Genomic DNA, 24,629 nt, shown 5'->3' on the forward strand with positions numbered 1-24,629 from the left:
ATTTACAAGTTTTATCTTCGACAGTGAAACCTGTGCTTTGGAACACCATACGCACTAATCGCAAGTCCACGAATAACACAGGTTTCACATCTTCTCAGCCTGGATGTAATTCCATACACACTCATGTGCAAATTGTTTCCATTTAGCAGAATGAAACACGTCAAATGCCTTTGTTATTTGTCTTGGAAGAGGAGCTCAAGTACGGACACGGACAACACTACAGGCCATACTGTACGTGTCGTCATATTACTCATTACGTTTTCCCGACGTCATGAAGTTTATGACGCCATTCTAGCCCTTTTTTCTATGGAATGCCTTTTGTGTCTAAACAAAAAAATCAACATTTGCTAATTTTCCTATAATTAATTTTAACTCAATTTGCCCAAGGATTTAAAGATGTCATCCTGCGGATTTGTAAACGTCAGGAGTTAAACTACCCAAAACCATTAAAACATTTTCCGAGGTATTTTTCAAGGGGTTATTGCCCTGCCGTAAGGACTATCTTGTTGGTTGACGGAGAGAATAAAGCTTCAATCGTACCTTCATCAACAGGAATAAATGCTCAATCCGCTGTCAGTTCGCAACTGAACCTTGTTTTTTTTCTTTAACTTTTTGGTTAACATTGAAACGGCAATCCAAAAGAGTGTTTCAGCTGTTTCAAGACACAGGCTTAGCTCCTTGTTTTGAGTTGCTTTTCAGTCTAAAATGACACCAGAAGCGAACAAATTGTCGCGTATACTGTCGTCACAAAAAGACGCCATGACAAAGTTACAGGCAAAGCGAAAGAGACTTTGACGTCATTTACTTTTGTTCGGAATTTTCCGTCTGTTCCTAGCTTGTCAGTGAAGACCTGACGTGAGTAAGCTTACCCAAAACGTCTTTGTTCTCTATTCACATTGCAGCTGTGAAATAATCAGTCTTGTGTCTCGGTCGTGTAGGTACAGAGTTTTCTTCTGCAATCATTGTGTTCGTGTTGATGACAGCTTCATAAGACAAATCAGCAAATCTATCGTGAGGAAGACGTTTATGTACAAATCACCGAACCCAACCCATTTTTTGTGTGCATTTTTCTGAAGAATAAACTGCATGTGGTTAATTTCATCCGTTTAATGCTTGTCGAAATGAGCCATAAGGCTTTAGAATAAAAGATTTCACGCATTGCTTGGCAATCTGATCACAGATGAGGTCGCAGTTTGTAGGTTGAATCTATGAATCGGCCAGAGATAGATCTGCATTTCTGGTACGACCTTCCAGATTATCAACAGCGGGTTCATGGTCGGAATCAAGAGGTCAAATTTGCGTGGCTCCCAATCATTTCATAAAAGATTTCCGTTTTCTTGTTTCTGCGGCTGCGCAAGTTATTTTGCCTAGGTCATGGCCGAACTTTAGGCCTACGGAGAAATATCGCTGGATATTTTCTCCCTAGATTAACAGAGACAAAGAGGGGAAGTCATGCTGTATCGACAATTAATGACCGGTAATTTTTTGATGAGTTGGGGCATTCTGACCAATCAAAGGATCTGTTTCATTAAAACGCCAACTTGATTGAATTACAATATGTCATAGTGTCAGAAATGAGGTTATGCCAGTCTCTGGCCAGCCAAAAATTAATTTGGTCAAGAAACTTATGGTTCTTGTAAAAAAATCTTTTTTTCTAAAAATTTGAAGGGTGTTGAGTATGAGGCTGAGTGATGGTGGTGGGAAGGGGTGGTGCTGCAAGTTTGTATGAGTCAAATTATGTGGGATATTCTCAGGGTTCGATAACTGAATGGATTGAGGATCACTTTTGTGTCAATAAGTCGGGCGTCACCGCGTGAATGTTCTCTTGAACATTATTTTATGAAGCTGGAATAGTATAGAGAGGAAGGACTCTTCTGTCGGGTGGGGATCTTAAAAGGGAGGGAGTACGTCTTCTTTTGGGGGAGAGGTTGGGGGGGGTCTTAAAAGGGGGGTTCACTATAAAAGACGAGTCGTGTAAGCATTTGCTTTGGTTGGATCTTGACAAATTACAAGTGGGGTCAAAAGAGTCTTTCTTTTTGATGCTATATTTTTGAAAGTTAACAAAGTTCAGGGTTAGAATGGGATCAAGTTTTTGTTAATCAGAAGGAAGTTGTCATTTTTCTTGAACGTTTATGGAGATAATTTGGTTTTGATTTAAAGTACTATGAGTATGACAAAGATGATTTGTATGAGCATTCGCTCCTCTTGCAATTCCAATATACCCACTTTTTTTGTATGCTGTCACATAAATACCAATATAATTTGACTTACATCTGCAATGTGTGTGTGTGTGTTTGTTTGTTTTCAGCCCCCCACAGCAATATTGTACCAGTGATACGGGAAACGGAAGACAGTCTACTCAATCATTCCTTAGCCAGATCAAACAAAGACTACATTGATGTCCTCAAGAGAAAGTATTGTGTGCCGTAATTGTCCTTGAAGTGACTTCACTGCATGGGGGGAAATGCATGCATAGCCCTCAGTAGGCAAATGGACTTTCTTCACCTGCAACACTACCTTCCCGTTTCTTTTACAACTCGATCACCAGAGTGATAATCATTGAGTCATGAGTCAGCAGTGTTCATCTAAATGGCTCACAGTCCAGCTGTTCATTTAGGAATAAAAACGTAATGATGAGTTTCTTTGGAGGTAATTGTTTTAGCTAGAACCTTGAAACTTCACACACTCGCTTGGTTGAACCCCATCCAATGTGAAGGATTTTTTTTTTGCTTTCTTATATATCAAAGTTTGTTTTTATGCGGAGTCTCCGGATATAAGAAATATTTAGGCTATTTCTTTCTCTTATCCGAGGATTTTGTTTTAATCATATATTTGGAAAAAAACATTGCTTTATATAACTATGAATGTTTGTAATTTCATGTCGTTGGGTTTAGTATGTGCGTGCGAATAAATATGTGTATTTTCATGTGTTAGAGAGAGAGAGAGAGAGAGAGAGAGAGAGATTCACAAGGATCGATGTCAAAGCCTTTTCTTACAACCTTACATTCAAAACAAAATTCTGATAAATGATAAACAAAAGAACGAACGAACAAACTAAAACAAAAACAATAAGCAAACCATCTCTTCATGTACTGCTTGCCTGTCGAATTTTCTATGACAGGTGTTGACAGTGCGCCACTGTGGAACGGCTGTATACTTTTCTTTGTATCTCAAAAGATTGCTGATAGTGATAGTGGTTAGGTTAATATGAAAATCCTTGGCAATGGTTCCCTTTTTCTTTGCTGGTTGGCTTTTAACAGCATCGATAATTTCGAACTTTCTCTGGAGAGAAAGCGCTTTGCGCGTTCCGCCATGGCAACTGCGATGGAGAATAAAAAAATTTAAAAAACAAACAAACACAGGCAATTGAAGTGAACACTTGCTTAAAGTTCAAGTGTTGCAAGTATTCTGCACAGTCATTTAACAGCCTACAAAGGCGCAATTTGAATACATCAAATTTCGATTAAGGTGCTGTCTAGTCTGGATCACATCCGCTTTTGATGTTATGCGCTTTTGATGTTATGCGTAGGCCAGTCATGCAGAGTCCATTCAGAATAAACGTGTTAATTGTTTAGCTGAGACAGAAAGGGGTGCAGTATTTTGTTCACGAAGTGATCGAAATGATCCTTCAGATTTCAAGGAGTGGAATATATAGGCCCCAAAAACATGTTCATAAGTTTTGCTATGTGAGCATAATTATGTGTTGTGTTTTACACATGTTCTATTCATATTCACCACTAATTATACAGACTAGTGATACCACGGGATTTTCTTTTCTTCATAAATTACAGAGTTAATTGTGAATAAGCAACAACAAAAACGTGTTAAATGTGCGATGGCATGCGCGTACAGAACAAAATTCCATAAATTTATTGGGAGAGAAAAAAAGGGCACAGTGGTGGATTGGCGATGACTTGTGCAGTGACAACAGTAACATATTACATTTAGAAGTAATTGCGAAAAAGTTACCCCCAAAAAGTGTTAAGTGCTCGCATACACAGAACAACAAAATATGATAAAACATCATACCTAAGAAAAGCAGTGTTAAATGTGCAATGAACTGTCCACACAAAACATTTACACAGCAGCAAACATGTGACGCTTTCTGAGATTTCAGTCAATGTAGCCATATTTTCTTTTTATCGGGCTCGGCGCTTGAATACACTTTCTTTCTTTGTTATCTTACGTAGCTGCTCGCCATTAGTAATGCAAGAATCTACAGCTTGGTGAAGTGGGACAGTTACGAAGGAAAGGCTAAATGCGGCAAAACAAAAAAGTGGCTACATTGACCGAAATCTCAGAAAATATGACACATGGGAGTGAAACAAAGACATAAGCACAGCATTAAATGAGCAAATAGTGAGCACAGTACAAAAAAAGTTTTACACATCAGCAAATAGGAATGAAAAAGTAACCCAGTGGTAAATATTCAACCAAGATGATGAATGCTAGTTAAAATGTGTAAAAAAAATATATAACACCAATACTAGTCCCCTGCCATTTTAAATTTGCCTTGCCACGCCACCGCTCAACTGAAGGATTTTCGCTCTTTCAACGCTGCATTCTTTCGTTGTTGTTTACTGGCTCTACACTCGACAGGTAAATCCCATTATCAGTCTGTAAACCTTTCTTAAAGTGTTCCAAAACCTTGCTGGATTCTGCCACAGTGTTTACACTATAGAGATGGAGAATTTGCAACATTATTCACCACGTTTCTCTCCCCTGCCATTTTGAATTTGCCTTGCCTCACCACGGCTCAACTGTAGGATTTTCGCTCTTTCAACGCTGCATTCTTTCGTTGTTGTTTTACTGGCTCTACACTCGACAGGTAAATCCCATTTTTCCTCCGAAAACGGCGTATGGCTGCCTAAATGGCGGGGTAAAAAACGGTCATACACGTAAAATTCCACTCATGCAAAAAACACGAGTGTACATGGGAGTTTCAGCCCACGAACGCAGAAGAAGGAGAAGAAATCCCATTTATCAGTCTGTAAAACTTTCTTAAAGTGTTCCAAAACCTTGCTGGATTCTGCCACATAAATGTGAAAAATAAAATGTTAAAATGTGAAATTGGTTCTGCGAACAACAAAATGTTTACACATGCATTGTGCACAGAGAACAAAATGTTTACAGATCACCATGCATATGTTTAGAGAAAAAAAAACACACATAAAAAACACACACACACACAACGCTAAATGTGCAAATTAATGAACTCTGTGCACATCGTCATGCATGCAATTGGGAGCGAGAGAAAAAGACAGCATTAATGATCGCAATGAAGAACACTATTATTGGTGCACATCAGTACACCCTTACTTGCAAAAAGTGGCCTTTATAGACATATTTGAAGAGGTATTTGACACTTTTGACCGTTGTACAGGCTTCGAGGTTGATATGGGCATTGTACTTCTTTGTCAGGTATGGGTTGTAAGGAACAACACATCTGTTGTCAACTTCATTTCGGCCTTTGACAATTGTTCGTCCATTGTCGCTTCTGCGGTAGTGAGGGTAGCCATCTATAGCAAGTGCAGTTTCATTTCTTAATTGTTTTGGATAGTCCTTTGAGCACCGTTGCCATCCACCATGCATGGCGACTTTGGGTCGAGTGCTCCACATGGTCCATGAATCATTGTGGATTTGACAATTTCAAATAAGACTGGGTCTTCATGGGGATCTGGAATTTCTGCAGATATGAGCGTGTCAATGTCAGCTGCAACCTTCAACTTGCTGTTTTCATCCAGTATTATCAGCAAATGGCAATGTGGGAGTCCACGTTTCTGGAATTCGATGACATAGACGTATGCCACTGGTTTTCCAAGCACATGTCTTTTGGTTATGTCACTGATGAGCTCCGCTAGATGTTGCTTGAATACTCTTGCAACAATATCAGGATGATCGTGCGCTTGCTGTCCAGGTAGAAGGGCGTCACAAATGTCTTTGCAGCGAGGATTGCAGGTGTACGTCAAGAAGAGATCAGGCTTGCCGTATTTTGAAACTATCGCCATGGCATCCTGATAATTTCTGATGATGCCAGTGAACCTATTGGCATTTTGACTGTCCATTCGGGTTTGTGGTTACAGCTGGGGAGGTGTCGATATGCTGCTGGCAAGTGTGGGGAAGGGCGAATGGGGCATGTTGCCGGCTACGGTGTGTCGCATTTGTTGAATGCCGGCTGCTGCATTTCTGATGATGCCAGTGAACCTATCGACATTTTGACTGTCCATTCGGGTTTGCGGTTGGAGCTGGGGAGGTGTCGATATGCAGCTGGCAGGTGTGGGAAAGGGTGAAGGGACATTTTGTGTGTTGTTCTCAGCTCGACGATGTTTATTTATTTGATTATTTCTTTCTTTCTGACGTAGCATTTTTCCTGGTATTAATTATTGTTCGTCGTCGCTTCGGCATTATGGTGGTTAGGCCTGAAGAAATAAATTTGCTTTTGTTTAATATTTCTCTTGTGCTGCAAGCCAGCACAATATAATTAAAACATTTCATTTGCCAAATCAGCGCTGCCAAAACTGATAAATAGGACTAAGCATGGAGTATTCATTGCAGGGGCTCTTTTGTGTTTGTCATGCTGTGTGCCACACGTGTTGCCGCCATGTGTAGAGTTTAAGATGATGTGATTCCTACTCTTATAAAGTCGATCTCGCCGGTTACACCCCCGCAAAAATGTACATGATTGCCCACATGGTCTTTGTTGATGTTCTTTGTCTCGTGACTAAATGATTCCTCAAAATTGAAAACAGGGATCAGATTTTACCCGCAACTACTGACTCACAAAAAAACGGGTTGAATGTGAATGTTTATTCCTGAGACAATGCTTGGAGAGCTTCTTCCGATGTGACTGTGTCATCTGAAGTGGATTGGGTTGCGTTTTGTGTTGCATCAAACATGTCTGTGGATTGTGTTGAATTTTGGGTTGCGTCAATCATGTCGTCATCCATGATTTGACTGAGCGTCAGGTCGTCGACGTTGTCGAGGTGGTTTGATGTGTTTGTAGGAGTGCTTGTTGCTGCAGGGTTGTTTGGTGCAGCGGTGGGTGTAGATGAACGTAGTGCAAATGAAGATGAGGTGGCCATTGCTGCAGGGTCGTTTGCTGCAGCGGTGGGTGTAGATGAATGTAGTGCGGATGAAGATGGGAGGTGGCCGACTGGAGGCGTTGATTTTCACGCCTAAGATTGGTTAGTTGTGTGAAGTCTTTGCTCGCTTTCTTTTTTGCATCTGACAATTGGTTGATGATGGTCTGGAAAGATTGCTTTTGTTTTTGTCGAAGTCGGGGTACTGCTTCACAGGCCAAGTTGTGGTCACCGTCTTGGAGGGTCACCTGCACAAATGCGAGCTCTCTTGCAGAGGTTGCATTCAGCGCTTGCACTTGCTGCAAGATTGAAGTGAGGTCGCAGTGAGTCAATTGGTCATTGGGACACCATATCTGAAGAAAATGAAAAAAAATAAAAATTATAGCTTGTACACAGGAGTATGCAACACTGAAAAATGAATTGTTTTGGCAGGAATGACGTTTGCATGATTACGTCTACATAACAAAATTTTCTCTTTGTACGTTTGCTCATTGGTGTAAAAATACCCCCCCCCCCCCCCAATGATCACACACACAGCGATGAAAGTGCGCATCTCTTCCCAGCCTTGCAGCGTTTTGAAAGTTGGAAGCAATAAAGGTAAAAGCCATCCTAAAGATACGAACTAAAACTAAAAGTAAAACGTCTAAAATATATAATGCTTCAAACGCATATTATAACATAAGTAAATGACAACAGAAAATATATACATGGTTCGAACACACACACACACAACTGAGTGCACGCATCAATGCATATACACTCATGTACACACACACAATAAAAGTACGTCCAATGGCGCGTGTGTGTATGCTGTTTTCAGGTAATAGACCCCCCCCCCCCCCTCAAGTATGGCCTATGCCATGGGTTAGAGAAGTAGAAAACCAATAAAGGTATGCAATAGATTTCAGCAAGATTCCTTCAAATCCCTCCCTCATGTATGGCCTATGCCTGGGTTAGAAAAGTATGCTGTTTTCAGGTAATAGACCCCCCCCCCCCCCCCCCAAAGAATTGAGACACATGCAATAGATTTCAGCAAGATTCCTTGAAATCCTCCCCCCCCCCCCCCTCATGTATGGCCTATGCCAGGGTTAGAAAATTAGAAAAGAAAAACAACGAAAGAATGCAGCGTTGAAAGTGCAAAAATCCTGCAGTTGAGCCGTGGCGTGGCAAGGCAAAATCAAAATGGCGGGGGAGAGAAACGTTGTGAATGGTGGAATAATGTTGTAAATTCTCTATAGTATAAACCCTGTGGCAGAATCCAGCAAGGTTTTGGAACACTTTAAGAAAGTTTTACAGACTGATAAATGGGATTTACCTGTCGAGTGTAGAGCCAGTTGTATCCAGATATCCAGAGGACAAACTCTAAATATCTCTCTTTCTCCCTGTCTGTCTTCCAGTGATCTGGTTGTTGTCACCTACAACAACAACAACAAATGCTGTACATGCAAACGATGTTCCAAGACAAAAGTGTGTACTTACTTACTTAGGCCATTATGAACCCCCGGGGGAGCATAGGCCATCGACGACAATTCTCCATCCGACACGGTCCTGGGCTGCCCTTTCGATCTGGCTCCAGGTCTTCCCCTGCCTGTTGATCTCTGCTTCAGTGTCTCGTCTCCAGCTGTTGCGCGGCCGGCCTCTCTTCCTTTTCCCTTGTGGATTCCACTTCAGGGCTTGCCTCGTGATACTGGATGCTGGCTTTCTCAGGGTGTGCCCTATCCAGCCCCATTTCCTCCAGAGAATTTGCTGCGCCGCTGGTTTCTGGTCAGCTCTCTGCCAAAGGTCTTCATTTCGGATTCTGTCCGTCCATCTGATGTTTAGGATGCGCCTCAAGCAGGTGTTGACAAAGATTTGGATCTTTCCCAGCATGGTCTCTGTTGTCCTCCATGTCTCACACCCATAGAGAAGAACAGACTTGACGTTTGAATTGAAGATCCGAAGCTTCGTCCTTTGGCTAATCTCCTTGGAACTCCAGATCTTCTTTAGCATGACAAAGGCTCCCCGTGCTTTCCCAATCCTTGCTTTGACGTCCCTGTCCGAGCCTCCTTGTCCGTCAATGATGCTCCCCAGATAAACAAAGGACTCCACTTCCTTGATGGGCTCCCCATTGATCATCACCGGATTGTCGGCTGTGGTGTTGGTCTTAATCAATTCGGTTTTCCTCTTGTTGATCTTGAGTCCTACACCGGCTGATATTGTCTCCAGGTGAGTAGTCTTGTCTTGCATTTGGGCATGGTTGTGGGAAAGGAGGGAAAGATCATCCGCAAAGTCGAGGTCTTCCAGTTGATCGAAGAGTGTCCATTGTATCCCATTTCTCCTGCCTGCTGTTGTGGTCTTCATGATCCAGTCGATAGCCAGAAGAAATAGGAATGGTGACAGTATACATCCTTGTCGTACCCCCGTTTTCACCTCAAAACTGTCGGATAGCTGGCCAGCATGTGCGACTCTACACTTCATATCCTGGTAGGTGCCCCGGATGAGGGAGATGAATTTCTCTGGAATGCCGTAGTGCCGCATGAGTTTCCACAGTGACTCTCTGTCCACGCTGTCGAAGGCTTTCTCATAATCAATGAAGTTGATGTATAGAGGAGACTTCCACTCCAGCGACTGCTCCACTATGATGCGTAAACTGGCAATCTGGTCAGGACAGGATCTGTTCTTCCTGAAACCCGCCTGTTCATCCCTGAGCTTGGTGTCAACTGCCTCCTTCATTCTATCCAAAAGGATTCGGTTGAAAACCTTCCCTGGCACGGACAGCAGCATGATCCCTCGGTAGTTTCCACAGTCTCGAAGATCCCCTTTCTTTGGAATCTTGATGATGATGCCTTCTCTCCATTGAGGTGGCACCTCTTCCTCCTCCCAAATCTTGCCAAACAGACTGTGGAACAAACTAATAGATGTCTCCATGTCTGCTTTGATGGCTTCTGCCGGTATCTCATCTGGCCCCGCCGCTTTTCCATTTTTTAGTGACATTATGGCTTTCTTGATTTCCTCCTTTGTGGGCTTGTCTGTGTTGATGGGCAGTTCTGTCTCTGCTGGTCTGATGTCCGGTGGTGCTGCAGGGGTGGGTCTGTTCAATAGCTCCTTGAAGTGTTCCGCCCATCGCTTCATCTGATCGTCTGTCGTTGTTATTGGATCCCCATTCTTGTCCCTCACTGGTTTGTCGGTCTGCTGAAATTTTCCTGCTAACTTCTTGGTTGTCATGTAGAGATCTTTCAGATTTCCCTGTCCTGCAGCTTCTTCTGCCTCCTTCGCCAGGTTGTCTATGTAGTCTTTCTTGTCCTTCTTTATTCCTTTCTTTACTTCTTTCTCCGCCGCTGTGTACTCTTTCTGTGCCTTTGCTTTGCCTGCTCTCGTTCTGCTCTCGTTCCTCGCTTTCTTCTTCTTCTTCCTATCTTCAATTTTCTGAATGGTGTCTGCAGAAATCCATTCCTTGTGCTGCGATTTTTTCTTGCCCACCACTTCCTCGCAGGTATCCTTCCACATCTTGCTGTAGTGTTCCCACTGGCTCTTTATGTCTGCCTCATCTTCTTCGATCATCCCTTGAAGTGGCTGGAATCTGTTGGTGAGGCTTATCTGGAATCTTGTGCGTACTTCTTCATCTCTTAGCATTCCCACGTTGAACTTAACCCTAGCGTTGTTTGAGCTGTGGTGTTTCTTTAATCGCAGTCTGACTGTTGTGGTAACTAGCTGGTGGTCTGTGTACACATCTGCTCCCCTCATCACCCGTACATCCATCCAGGATCGTCTGAACTTTTTGTTGATGCAGATGTGGTCAATCTGGTTCTCTGTGACGTGGTCAGGTGAAATCCAGGTGGCCTTGTGTATTCGCTTGTGGGGGAAGACGCTTCCTCCTATCACCAGTTGGTTCAAGGCACACATCTCTGCAAAACGTTCTCCGTTGTCGTTCATCTGTCCCAGTCCATGCTTCCCCATGATGTCCTCGTATCCTGCGTTGTCCCCTCCAACTTTGGCATTGAAATCTCCCATCACCAGCGTTATATCTCTGTCCTTTATCCCGTCCAGGACTGCTTGTAACTTCCGGTAGTAGTTGTCCTTCTTTTCCACGTCTGGCTCATCGTTTGTTGGGGCATAGCACTGGATGATGTTCAGGTTGATGTTCTTCTTCTTGGTGGCAAACTTTGCTGTGATGATGCGGGGGCTGATAGCTTCATAGCCGATGAGTGCTCTCTGTGCCTCCGGCGCCAGCATCAGCGCTACGCCTAACGTGTGTGGGGCTCCTTCTTCTTGGTGTCCCGAATACAAAACTTCTTCTCCTGATGAGAGTCTCACCCTTCCAGATGTTGTCCACCTTGCTTCGCTTATTCCCAGTACTTGGATCTTGTACTTCTTCATCTCTCTTGCTACCTGCAGTGTCTTCCCAGCTTGGTACATGGTCTGCACGTTCCAGGTGGCTATTCTCGTTGTTCGCCTGGTGGTCAGAAGGGGGGTCGGTCTCGCAGCTTCCTTTCGGCTTTCACTGTTGGACGTCATAGATCTCCTTGATGGAGACCCTTCCTCCTCCAGGCATGTGTCTTGGATATTTGTCGTTGATGCTTCTGTAACGTAGTCTTTTTCTAGGCAGGGGTGTTGACCCTACGCAAACCATTTTAAACTCATGGGGGAGCTGGTCTAGCTTAGTCTGACCTCTATCCTTTGACCTGTCCAGCATGGGTGGCCCTACCAGGAACATTTGCTCCGGCTGGCATAGCTCTCCGGGTTATCGAGATACTCAAGCCCCCACCCCACGACAAGGAGTAGACCGTGTGGGGGACAAAAGTGTGTGTGAACTTAATTAAACAACAAATTTCAGTTTGTTGAGCACTGCATCTCTTCCCAGCCTTGCAGCGTTTTGAAAGTTGGAAGCATTAAAGGTAAACGCCATCGTAAAGATACGAAATGGAAATCTAAAACGTCTAAAATATATAATGATTCAAACGCATATTATAACTAAATGACAACAGAAAATATATACATGGTCCAAACACACACACACAATCGAGTGCACGCATCCATGCATATAAACTCATGTACACACACACACACAGACAAACACACCCCCAATAAAGGTACGTCCAATGTGTGTGTGTGTGGATGCTGTTTTCAGGTAATAGACCCCCTCATGTATAGCCTATGCCATGGGTTAGAGAAGTAGAAAAAGCACGATTTTTTCAACCCCCCCCCCCCCCCCCCATAGGTTTTTTTACGAAATTGAAATCTAAAACGTCTAAAATATATAATGATTCAAACGCATATTAATTATTATAACTAAATGACAACAGAAAATATATACATGGTCCAAACACACACACACAATCGAGTGCACGCATCCATGCATATAAACTAATGTACACACACACGCAGACAAACACACAACCAATAAAGGTATGCAATAGATTTCAGCAAGATTCCTTCAGATCCCTCCCTCATGTATGGCCTATGCCTGGGTTAGAAAAGTAGAAAAAACCACAATTTTCTGTATGCTGTTTTCAGGTAATAGACACCCGGGGGAACAGGGAACAATGTTGCAAATTCTCCATGTCAATAGTATAAACCCTGTGGCAGAATCCAGCAAGGTTTTGGAACACTTTAAGAAAGTTTTACAGACTGATAAATGGGATTTACCTGTCGAGTGTAGAGCCAGTAAACAACAACGAAAGAATGCAGCGTTGAAAGAGCAAAAATTCTACAGTTGAGCCGTGGCGTGGCAAGCTAAATTCAAAATGGCAGGGGAGAGAAACGCTGGTGAATAATGTTGCACATTCTCCATGTCTAGTATAAACCCTGTGGCAGAATCCAGCAAGGTTTTGGAACACTTTAGGAAAGTTTTACAGACTGATAAATGGGATTTACCTGTCGAGTGTATAGAGCCCCAGTAAACAACAACGAAAGAATGCAGCGTTGAAAGAGCGAAAATCCTACAGCTGAGCCGTGGCGTGGCAAGGCAAATTCAAAATGGCAGGGGAGAGAAACGTGGCAGCTGCATGGGGAGGAGAGTGACCTCCCCTGCCGGATAGCCAATGGAAGAGGAGCCCCATTCGCTTTCGGCCAATGGGATAGCTCGGCTAGGTTCGTCCGTTACAAAATGTCGTGCAGGAAGGCCCGAAAAAGCCATTTCGCTTTCGAGGTCGCTAATCTAACCTAGTGCATCGTGTTCAGCGTGATCCGTTACCCCTCCATCCCACGGACAGGGCCCAAATCGGCCGGGTTTGATCGGAGATACGTCCACAGTGTGAAAAAGCGGTTCCGTAATATAATATATAGATACCATCATAACGTTTGAAAAAAATGTATGCATAATTGTATTGATGTAATGTGCTTTTATGAAATAAAGAAAAGGATTTTCACCCTCTCATGTGTTTTGTTGATGATTTTAAGATAGATACTTTCACTTAATCTGTTACACTGTCTTTGTCTATGTCTATAAGGTGTTCGCTTTTGCGTAGGTGTGTGAATGACATTTGTCATTTTGGCAATCAAGCAAACAAACAGAATATCAACTCGAACAGCCAAGTCAAGTTTCCACATTTTAATTCAATCAAGAAATCAGAAAAAAAAACCATGCATAGGATCTTTGATAGAAATGCAGGTTGTTTAATTTTTATTGAGAATTCATATACTCTTCAAAAAAAGTTAAAGGACCCCAACAGGCTATTTTTGGTGTCAAAAACGCGTTTGTTTGCGTTTTGGCGTGACTTAGGTTAACCAGACATATGCATGCCGTAGGAAATTGTTTTCTCACCTTCCCTCACAGGGTTTAGTTTATTTCGGAATCGTTTAGGCCATAATCCGACGAATTTCGTGGCTGAAGCGAAGCGTTTTCGCGTTCCGATCTGGCGGCCATTGTATCTCGAACGTCCGCGAGAAAATGGCAGTAAAAACAATGCTAGAGGTTGTTACTCTAGACAACCCTCTAATTTCAAATTAACAACCGCAATTTTTCTTTCAACGAAGAATTGCAAAATCCTATCTATGCAGCGATTGCCATTTACGCAACCCACTAATCGGTAGTGAGATGTCCTACGACATAAGATGATCTCTCCCTGGACCATCACAAACGATTTCGTTCCGGAACAGCGTCATCTGAAAAGTGCTCTCTACAACACCTCCAGACTCGGATGCGTCCATCAGCAGGATCCAAGAAGAAGTGGGACCCATCTGTAACCAAGAACGTTACCATCACAAAAATTGAGTGTACCAGGCACGGTCGGCAGTTCGATGGTTAGCAGTCAGTGTTGTTTTGCGGACTGGGCGTCTTTCACATAAGTTGAAAGCGTGTAAGCAGTTTGGAACACGTACTGACAACAGTGTTGGTGCCTGCTGCCTCTTCAGTAACTGTTCTTTGCTGCATGGCCTTCATTTGGATGAGACGATCCACATTGTTGTGGTGACTGTAGGCCAACCATAACATTGTCGTTACTGCACTCTTCCAATTGCTTGAAGTAATTTCCTCAGTCTGATGATGTTGAAATGAGCCACTGCAACTCTCTGAACCCCTTGTTGCCATCAAATTGCCTTTGCCCTATCCAAGCCGCTCCGTTTTCGTGGTAGGGGCATGTTGTTTCATTGCCTTGTTTTGACAGTGTGTCGTTTTACAAAGACAAGTTATTGAGCGAATTTCGTGGCTAGAACCCTGTTGAAGCACGTGCATCTACAACATACTACGACACACTACAAAACATAACTTCACTGAACAACACACTACAACACACTTCAACACACTACAAAGCACAACAGCAACCAGCAACACACTACAACATACTACAACACACTACAAAACACAACAGTACCCAACAACACACTAAAAAACACAACACACCACAACACACTAACTACAACACACTACAAAATGCTACAACATACTACAGCACACTACAACACATTGCAACACACTACAACAAAACACAACACACTACAACACACTAACTAGAACACACTGCAACACACTAACTAGAACACACTACAACACACTACTACACATAGTACACTACAACACACTACAACACACTACAAAACACTAACTACAACACACTACAACACTGTACAACATGCGACAACACACTACACTACTCTACAACACACTACAACACACAACATTGTACAACACACTACAACACAATACAACACGCAACAAAATACATCACACTTCAACACACTACAACCAAACACTACAACACACTACAACACAATATATTACTCACTATAGCACTCTACAACACACTACAAACACACTACAACACACTATATACAACGCACTACAAAAAAACACTACAACACACTACACTCCACTACACCACACAACAACACCTAAAAACGCGTTACAACACACTACAACACATTACAACAGAATACAACACACTACAGCACACTAAAACACAATACAACACACTAACTAGAACACACTACAACACATTAACTAGAACACACTTCAAAACACTACATCACACTATAGTACACTACAACACACTAAAAAACACTAACTATCAATCAATATGAGGCTTATATCGCGCGTATTCCGTGGGTACAGTTCTAAGCTCAGGGATTTTGAAAAAAAAAATTGTATGCAATTTATATCGCGCACATATTCAAGGCGCAGGGATTTATTTATGCCGTGTGAGATGGAATTTTTTTTTACACAATATATCACGCATTCACATCGGCCAGCAGATCGCAGCCATTTCGGCGCATATCCTACTTTTCACGGCCTATTATTCCAAGTCACACGGGTATTTTGGTGGACATTTTTATCTATGCCTATACAATTTTGCCAGGAAAGACCCTTTTGTCAATCGTCAATGTAGTGTACACGAAGGGACCTCGGTTTTTCGTCTCATCCGAAATACTAGCACTTGAACCCACCACCTAGGTTAGGAAAGGGGGGAGAAAAGTGCTAACGCCCTGACCCAGGGTCGAACTCGCAACCTCTCGCTTCCGAGAGCAAGTGCATTACCACTCGGCCACCCAGTACAACACACTACAACACTGTACAACACACTATACTACTGTACAATACGCTACAACACACAACATTGTACAACACACTACCACCAAACACAATGCACTACAACACAATACAACTCACTATAGCACTCTACAACACACTAAAACACACTATCTACAACACACTACAAAAAAACAACCAACCCACTACATCACACAACAACACCTAACAAAGCATTACAACACACTACAAACACAATACAACACCCAACAACCCACTAGAACACACTACACCACAATACAACGCACTACAACACACAACATCACAATGCAACACACTACAGCATGCCACAGCGCACAAGAACACACTACAACACACAACAACACCCAACAACACACTACAACAAATGATGCAAGTTCTTTCTGACCTCGGGATGTTAAGATATCGTTCTTTCTGTACAGGCAAATTGTTGTTTAATGTTCTAAACTTCATCATTGAAACACATTGCTGATATGGCAGGTGTGTGACATATTCTTCACATGCAAACATATCTTTAAACATTCGATAGTTCCAAAACATTTTTTTTTTCCAATTTCTGTAAACCATTTATGGATATACTGGTCATACAAGCTTCTTTTTACTTTCCTTTTAAACCATGCGCTTGAGTATTGAACATTTTCTTGAAAAGTCCAAAGGCCAGAGAGACCAATTTCATTTAAGGTTTTTTCAATATAACATAAATAGATTCAATCATCTTGTTGATATACAATTTATAAGTAAAGCAATACACAATACTTGAAAATTTATTTTTATGAATAGGACTAATCAGTTTATACCAATAGCAAAGCATTCTATACTGAACTCCAAAAGAAACGCAAGATTAAGAAATTTAATCTCATTCTTTGGCATTTCATTTTGACGAGATATAATCGAACGAATGTCACGAAAATTGGTACAAAGCATCTTGGGGCAATGTTCTTTGATTGTCACTAACAAAAAAACGTTACCGAAAGATAGTTCTCATCGCCAGGCTCAGTAACGCGTGTGTCCCCCATTGGCGTTGACAAGGGCCTGACATCTGTCTCTCATGGAGCGCACCAGGCGGTTGACGGTGTTCCTGGAGGTTTCTGTAGCCGGGAGGAACGGTTGGCGCAGGTGCTGACGGTAGATGACCCGGTCCTGGCGAGCAGTAGTCACACGAGGTCGTCCGCTTCTAGCGCCATCCCGAGTGCTGCCGCTGGCTTGGAATCGGGTCCACAGACGACAGATGGTCGAGGTTGCCACGCCCATGACATTTGCAATGGCAGTTAGGCGATTTCCAGCTTGCAATCGCCCGATTGCTCTCTCCCGGTCAATGGCGCTCAGTCTTGGCATGCTTCTACTGTACAAATGGCTGATTTCAGACAGTGGACGGAGACAGGTTTTTGTTCCTTGTGTGAGCTGAGTACTGTTAACAAAAAAAAATCAGGTCTGGCAGCTTTTGTGTGGGCTGCGCGAGCAAAAAACAGTCTCAATCTTCAGCACGCTGCAGAGAGCGCACTCGATCTGGGCGCTGCACACGTGATTTTCGCAGGCTACGTGCAGGAGACTATGCTAACTCATGCTCGTGCAGAATTTTCACCTGAAACCCACCTTTAGTGCATGAATTTTAACAAAACCTTGAATAACTCTTAACTTGCGTTTCTTTTGGAGTTCAGTATACATTTCATATTAACATCTAGTGGATATCTTCCAAGTTCACCAAATATCATAGCATTTGGAGTTGATTTTTTTAGTTTGAAAACAATTTTATAAAAACGCAAAAGTAGCAAGTTCACAGGAACCAAAACCCCATACCTCACATCCGTATAATAAAATTGGAGCAATCATTTTATCGAACATGTCAACTTGTATGTCCACAGGCAGTGACAATTGTCTACAAGTACGCAAAAGAACAAACATTGCCCTTGAGGCACGATCATATAGATTCTTCTGTGCGACTGAAAATTTATTATTATAATTAATCTTAAGGCCCAAGTACATTACATCAAACACTACTTCGATTAAATTGCCATTATACGTAAACAATGGGTTTTTTCTAATTTTACCTCTGGAAAAAACTATAACTTTCGTTTTGTTTACATTAATATTTAGACGCCATTTTAAACAGTATTCGTGCATTTTGTTTAAACATTCTTGCAGGTTTTGTTCAGACTCTGAGCAGATCACAGTATCATCCGCATACAGTAATAAAAACAGTTGCTCTTACAGTTCATCCGTGATTGCATGAATGTCCTGCCGACGAAAGCGGAATTTTCTGTACAGTTCCACGTCGTCGTAACGATTCAGTGGATGTAGGCTCGTATTCTTGAAAAAGCTGCAACATTGTGTCCTTTAAAGTCAAACTGTCGTTTAACTACCGCCCGGTATTTATTTTTACTGCCCCGTAATTATTTATTTTCCCCCGGTATTAATGTGTGTCTGGCGGAAGGTCGGCAGCTACCAGAATTGGTTATTTATAGAATAGGAGATTCCTCATGCTTGCTCCTCTCTACAAACAATATTTGAACAAGATTTATTCTTGAAAAAGCTGCAACTCATATACTGGCCTGTAAAACTCAATAAGTCCGCCAACTGCTAAGTGTTATTTATGAAACACCGGTAAGTCCTTACCGGGTTGTCTCCGAGCTGTAAAGTTAGAGGACCCATCCCCCTCCTGTAAAGTCGCTACCTGTCAGTAACTTCACCAACACTGTCCATTAAAACCGTCAAGTTCGAATAAATCTTGTTCAAATATTGTTCGTAGATTTATGTCCCTCATGGACACACATTGGTGTCATTTAAGCACCGATGCATTGCGGTCAAATACGAGCTTCTGCTCGCGAAAGATTTCAACCGATGCTCGATCATAACGGCGTGTTGCGAAAGCTTGCTTGCATTACAGTGGCGAGTTTTTGGTGTCTGATTCCGTAGCCGAACGGTTATCGAATTCGCCTGATGCGCGATTGAATCGAGTTCGAATCGCCATCAGGCCTTACTTTTTTTTTGTTTTACTCTTTGTCATTAATTTTGTTTGTTTTTGTTTATTTTCTTCGTGTGCAAAAGAGTACGTTGTAATATCAAAATTGATTTAAAAAATTAATTTTAGGCGAGAATGAGGTTTTTTTTAAATTGATGGTTAACATGATATTACCGTTAACTACCTTGTATACGCCCACCCACCCTATGTACCAGTTTTGCCCAAAAGTGGGGGGTGGGCGTTTACTAGGTACTATACCATTGGCAGGAGCGGGTCCTTAGCTAGAAAAACGATATTTTGGTCATTTGTCATAGAAGTGTTCAAAGGATGCGTTATTGCACAAAACTCCCCCCCCTCTCTCTCTCTCTCTCTCTCTCTCTCTCTCTCTCTCTCTCTCTCTCTCTCTCTCTCTCTCTCTCTCTCTCTCTCTCTCTCTCTCACACACACACACACACACACACACACACTAACACTAACACACAAAATCAACCTCTTCAGACATCACTTCCCGCCAAAGATGAAGCTTTGGAGATGAAGACCATTGTTGGAGCAGTCCGCGGTACAAGCCATCAACAACTGTACGACGAGTCAGGCTTTATTTCACTTTAAGAGAGGCGTAAACGTCAAAAATTGATATTATTTCACAAGATTGTACACCGTAAGGTACCAAACTACTTACTTGCGATATTGCCACCATTAATATCAACTAATAATCCATATCGCCAGCGCAGACCTTTAGATAGGAAAGTTCCATCGTTTAACACTGAATTATACAAAAACTCATTTCTCCCATCTACAACACAACTCTGGAATTCTTTACCAGACTACATAAAACTTAGTAAGTCCCTCAAGCACTTTTTGTCAAAAAACGATTTAAGTCCGCCGTGTTATTGGTATTCTGGAGATCGCATATCACAAACAATTCACTGTAAGCTCAGGCTCTTAATAACGATCTAGTGAGACGACACGTTGCTACAGATGCATCTTGTGACTGCGGATTTCCGTCCGAAACCGTAAAACACTTCCTATTAGATTGTCCAAATTATCGCGAAGCACGTCAAGAAACCATACATACCCTCCCTAACCACAGTATTCACCTCCCCCATCTTCTAAATGGAGACAGACAGTATTCTCTAGATTTGAACAGGAACATTTTTTTCAGAGTACACTCGTTCATTGAACGTTCAGGCCGCTTTGGGCAAACCAGTATCAATGCTCCACAAGCCGGACAACAACTTTAATTTCTGCACAACTCCTACCCATCCCTACTGTCTTTCTTTATAATGATTATGCAACGTTTATTATGTTATGATAATTTTGGATGATTAATGAGATGAGGATGATTATAATGATGATGCTTTGGATTTCCAATTTGGTTTATTTAGACAAATTGTTCAGCCGTTAAGCTTACCACCTTACGTTATAATATCCATGCAGGAACACCACTATAAGCTTCTAGCTTGTTGCTGTTTCCTGTGTCTTTTGTATACATGTCATGATTGTAACATTTGTTGAAATAAACTTATGTTTAAACCAAAGATGAAGCTTTCGTTTCTTCTTTTTCCTCCCAGTCAAAAATGTATTGCGATTCTCTAGCCACTCCAGAAACCTTTTTCTGTCCAATCCCCGAAGCATGTCTAAGGAAAGGAAACAATTGAAAAACAACAATAACAGCAGACTGAATAATCTTTATTTATTTTCCTTGTCTACTAGTCCACTGGTCGAAACTGGGGGGTGGGCGTTTACTAGGTACTATACCATGTACACCTCCATGCAACTGAGGTTTATAAAAAAAAAATAAAAAAAATCTCCCCGTGTTTTTATTTCATTCAGTTTGTTTGGGTTGTTGCTATTGAGCGAGTTTTAGCGTCAACTAAGGTGACTCGAGTCGAACCGGAGGTCGCAAAAACTCGGTCCGGTACGACTGGAGTGACGTCACCGGTTAACCAACTTTCAACCTTGCTTCCTGCGTAGGGTCTTTCCAGTTCCAAGATGGCTGCCAAGGCGAGGTGAGAAACTTCTGCAAATATTTTTTGACAAAGTTACGGATTGTGAGAAGACATTTGTTGTAAATCACTTAGCCTTTCAAAAATTAAGGATACTGGGTTGGATACTGTCTTGGTTTTAATGCATTTTATTTTAGCAGTGATGTTTATTTTGGGAAGAAATGAGGTCAACAGGAGTTTGGGTGCGATTTCGGCTCAAATGTACTTTAGCGCCCTGAACTTTTACCCGGCTGTTTTGCGCTCGATTTTCACGCTCACTTCTTCATTGACGTTCGAATCGATAGTTCGATGTTTTGGCATTACATTCACATCAACAATAAAACAGTACTGCTTGTTCATCATCGTCGTCCATCAACTCTCCACAACAGTAAATCCGTAACGCGCTTGTCGCCATCTTGTTGCAAGGGACGCGACTGGACACAACCCAACAGCGTTTCCGCGAAGAAAAAAACCAGACATGCGCAGTGACCCTACCGTAGCTCAACCCTGTTCCTCGCGAAAACTCGCTCATTGACTTTGAAACTGACACGCCGGCGAAAACGCCGGTAACGCGTGCGCAGAGAAGAGCAAGCATCGGGAATCTTCAATTCTAAAAATAACCAACTGGTAGCTGCCGACCTTCCGCTAGACACACATGAATACCGGGGAAAAATAAATAATTACTGGGCAGTAAAAATAAATACTGGGCGGTAGTTAAACGACAGTTTGACTTTGAAGGACACAATGTTGCAGCTTTTTAGCCAGCGTGTCAGTTTCAAAGTCAATACAACTACCCAAACAAACTGAATGAAATAAAAACACGGGGAGACCCTTTTTATTTTTTATTTTTTTGTGTTTAATCTCAGTTGCATGCAGGTGGCTGCTACCGCATTTTAGGTGGGTTTTTTCTCTCTCACCTTTGTTTTTTTAAGCGGGAAGCATCCTTCTTCATGGTTATTTATTTAATTTTTTTAATCAAATGTTTACATGTTTAAGTTAACAAACTTTATCAATAAACTAATATCATGTTAACCAAAGATTTTTAAAAAAAAACATTCCAGCCTGAAAAAAAATTTTTTAAATCAATTTTGCTATTATAACGTACTCTTTTGCACATGAAGAAAATAAAGAAAAATAAACAAATGCCAAAGAGTAAATAAAAAAAAATTACGGGCAGATGGTGATTTGAACTCGACTCAATCACGCATCAGGCGAACGAGAGAACCGTTCGACCACGGAATCAGTTGAAAGTAATGGGACACTGTAATGCATTAAAGAAGACACTAGCACGCTTTCACCACAAGCATTAGTCACCTGGCTGGCTATAGTGGGAGGGTTACTTTTGGTGGTCACATTAGATATTATGTTTTTTGGAAAGTTCGTTTTATTTGCAGCCACAGTTCGGTAAACGACAAATGGCTAAACCCAACCACCTAAGAATGAGAAGCGTTTTTGTAACATGACCCATATTCTGCAAAAATGCAGCCATGACACAGGGGGTAGGTTACAAAAAAACGTCATGTACCGCTTGACTGTATACGGATATAAGCAAATTATACCTTAAACGAAAGCTAAAGATTGTTGCCATCAGACAGCAAGTAAAATGCCTAATTCGTATACACAGTTTTATTTTTAACAACATCTGTATAACATGCGGACGACAAAACAGGAAATGCCATTTTCTCAATCGATATGTATAGCTAACTGAACGCCTGGTTGAAACCGCAATCAAAAACATCTTGAAAATTGTTTATTCTCACAGCTAGAATTATTTTACATCAACAATTGTTAATTTACCGAGGAAAACAACAGTCATATAAGATAAATAATGGATGATTCTGAATCAACTCCGAAAACCAAACCGGGTCGAAGCAAAAAAGAGTTTACACATTCACAGGCTTGAAAAAGGATAATTTGGTTCAATATGTTAGATTTTTACCCATAACGTTAAAGATCAGCTCAATGTAAAAGGAAAGTGATCATTGTAAAAGGATTTTGCTATCGCAAAATAATTCAACTTCCGGTTTTACCACATGGCGTCCATAATATTATCACTTTATTACATAGCGTGCATTTGTCAGAAATTATACTAAATGTTAGAAGCGATCTTAAAGTGAAAGTAACGTTTAATAAAAGTATGCGCATTTACTTATTGATTGATATATGACTAAAATAATGGACATGTAATTTAAACGTACAATACGACATTTTGTACACTACCTCTCTAAAAAAAACGCGACTATGACCGACCGATATGTATGTGTAAATTAGGTCATTGTTAGTGATGAAAACGGGTTTTCTTTAAAAGATAACACGCAAACTGTGAAGTTCAAGGCCATAAATGATTTTAGTACCACTTCTTCAAAACAGGTCTGTTTTTCACTCCACCAGTTTCAGTTTTAATAAAATATATGTATAGCTGTCATTTTCAAAAAACCTTATCTGCAATTCACTTAACCAAATACACCATGAACCCAGAAGATATTAGAGTGAGACACTTTACAGTGAAATATGTTATGATTCCCCTTATTTCAAAATATATGCATTTTAATTGGCAGACACGATTCACGTCGTAGGTACGTGTCGTCTGGTGAGGCAACTGTTAGCATTTTTTGTCGTAAGAATTGACATTTTTAAACATAAATCATGGACAAAAAACTAATTCTACAAAAAGTGCAGGTTTTCTTGGTAAAGTCAGTTAAAGCATCTTAAAATTCAAGAAATTGTGCAATTACGTGTATATGAAATGGCAGACAATATTGAATGAAAGTGATTTTTGACTGATTGAAACCCTACCCCCACTAACAAAATGGGCCCTGAGATTAGGGGTGTTAGTTAAAGATGACTGAATAATGGCTATGCTTTTCCCCTAAAGTATTCAAAACCTAAACATATTCATAGGCAAGATGTTCTACATTAACACAATTAACTTTTTAAACATATACATATGCTTAGTACACGATACTTCCGGTTTTTCTACCGGATGACTTATACATTTAGGGGGTAAACACCTTATCGTAGAAAAAGCTTTATTTTCAAAAAGTGCAAGTAATTATTAAAAATCATACATAATATTTATATATAGGAGTTAATTTTCCTTCGAAAGTCATTTGTTTCAAGTGGCAGACAATGTCAGTTGGAGAGTTACATGTACGTAAAGCGTATAACTGTTGTCTGTGATTAGTGCATTGTGGACACATTGGCACCATTTGATCCTAAATGCTAAACGATGTCGTGATCATACCACAGTTTTAGGATAATTTTACATCGCATCGATTACTAAATTGATGGTAGAATTTCACTGATAAATTCTATTTCCGGTAGCGTCAGTGCCGTTATCTTTTTCTTTTTGTAATAAGGTAATAACGAATGAACCACGTGTCACACTCTTATGCTAGTCTTTAAATGACAATTCCAATTCTAGTAAGTTAAAAGGCATGTATTGCGCGTTACATACATTTATACCCCCCCCCCCCCCCCCCCCAGGATTACAATGCAAGTAAACACATATAAAGAGATAGTAACGTTTTACATGGTTACACGTTCAGTAGTGAACGTAACGTGTGGTTTAACAAAATTACTTGCACATACAATAGTGAAGTCTGTCTGTGTGTCTTTGTTTGTGT

At 41.3% G+C, this 24,629-nt stretch overlaps 1 protein-coding gene across 2 annotated transcripts in view; it reads left to right on the top strand.

Moving 5' to 3' along the window:
• LOC138964089 (ankyrin repeat domain-containing protein 26-like) overlaps positions 1-24,629 on the top strand; it is a 609,546-nt gene that overhangs the window by 551,813 nt on the left and 33,104 nt on the right. Inside the window, exon 49 of one of the 2 annotated variants that reach the window (XM_070335975.1) lies at positions 2,309-13,426. The exons of the other annotated variant lie outside the window; for it this stretch is intronic. Coding sequence (XP_070192076.1) covers positions 2,309-2,430 — 122 coding nt within the window. The 3' untranslated portion in view covers positions 2,431-13,426. Of the gene's footprint in view, positions 1-2,308; positions 13,427-24,629 lie in introns of those variants that run through there. 2 annotated transcript variants of the gene reach the window in all.

This window comes from Littorina saxatilis, linkage group LG4 (genome assembly GCF_037325665.1).
Source record: "Littorina saxatilis isolate snail1 linkage group LG4, US_GU_Lsax_2.0, whole genome shotgun sequence".
NCBI classification, from domain to species: Eukaryota; Metazoa; Mollusca; class Gastropoda; order Littorinimorpha; family Littorinidae; genus Littorina; species Littorina saxatilis.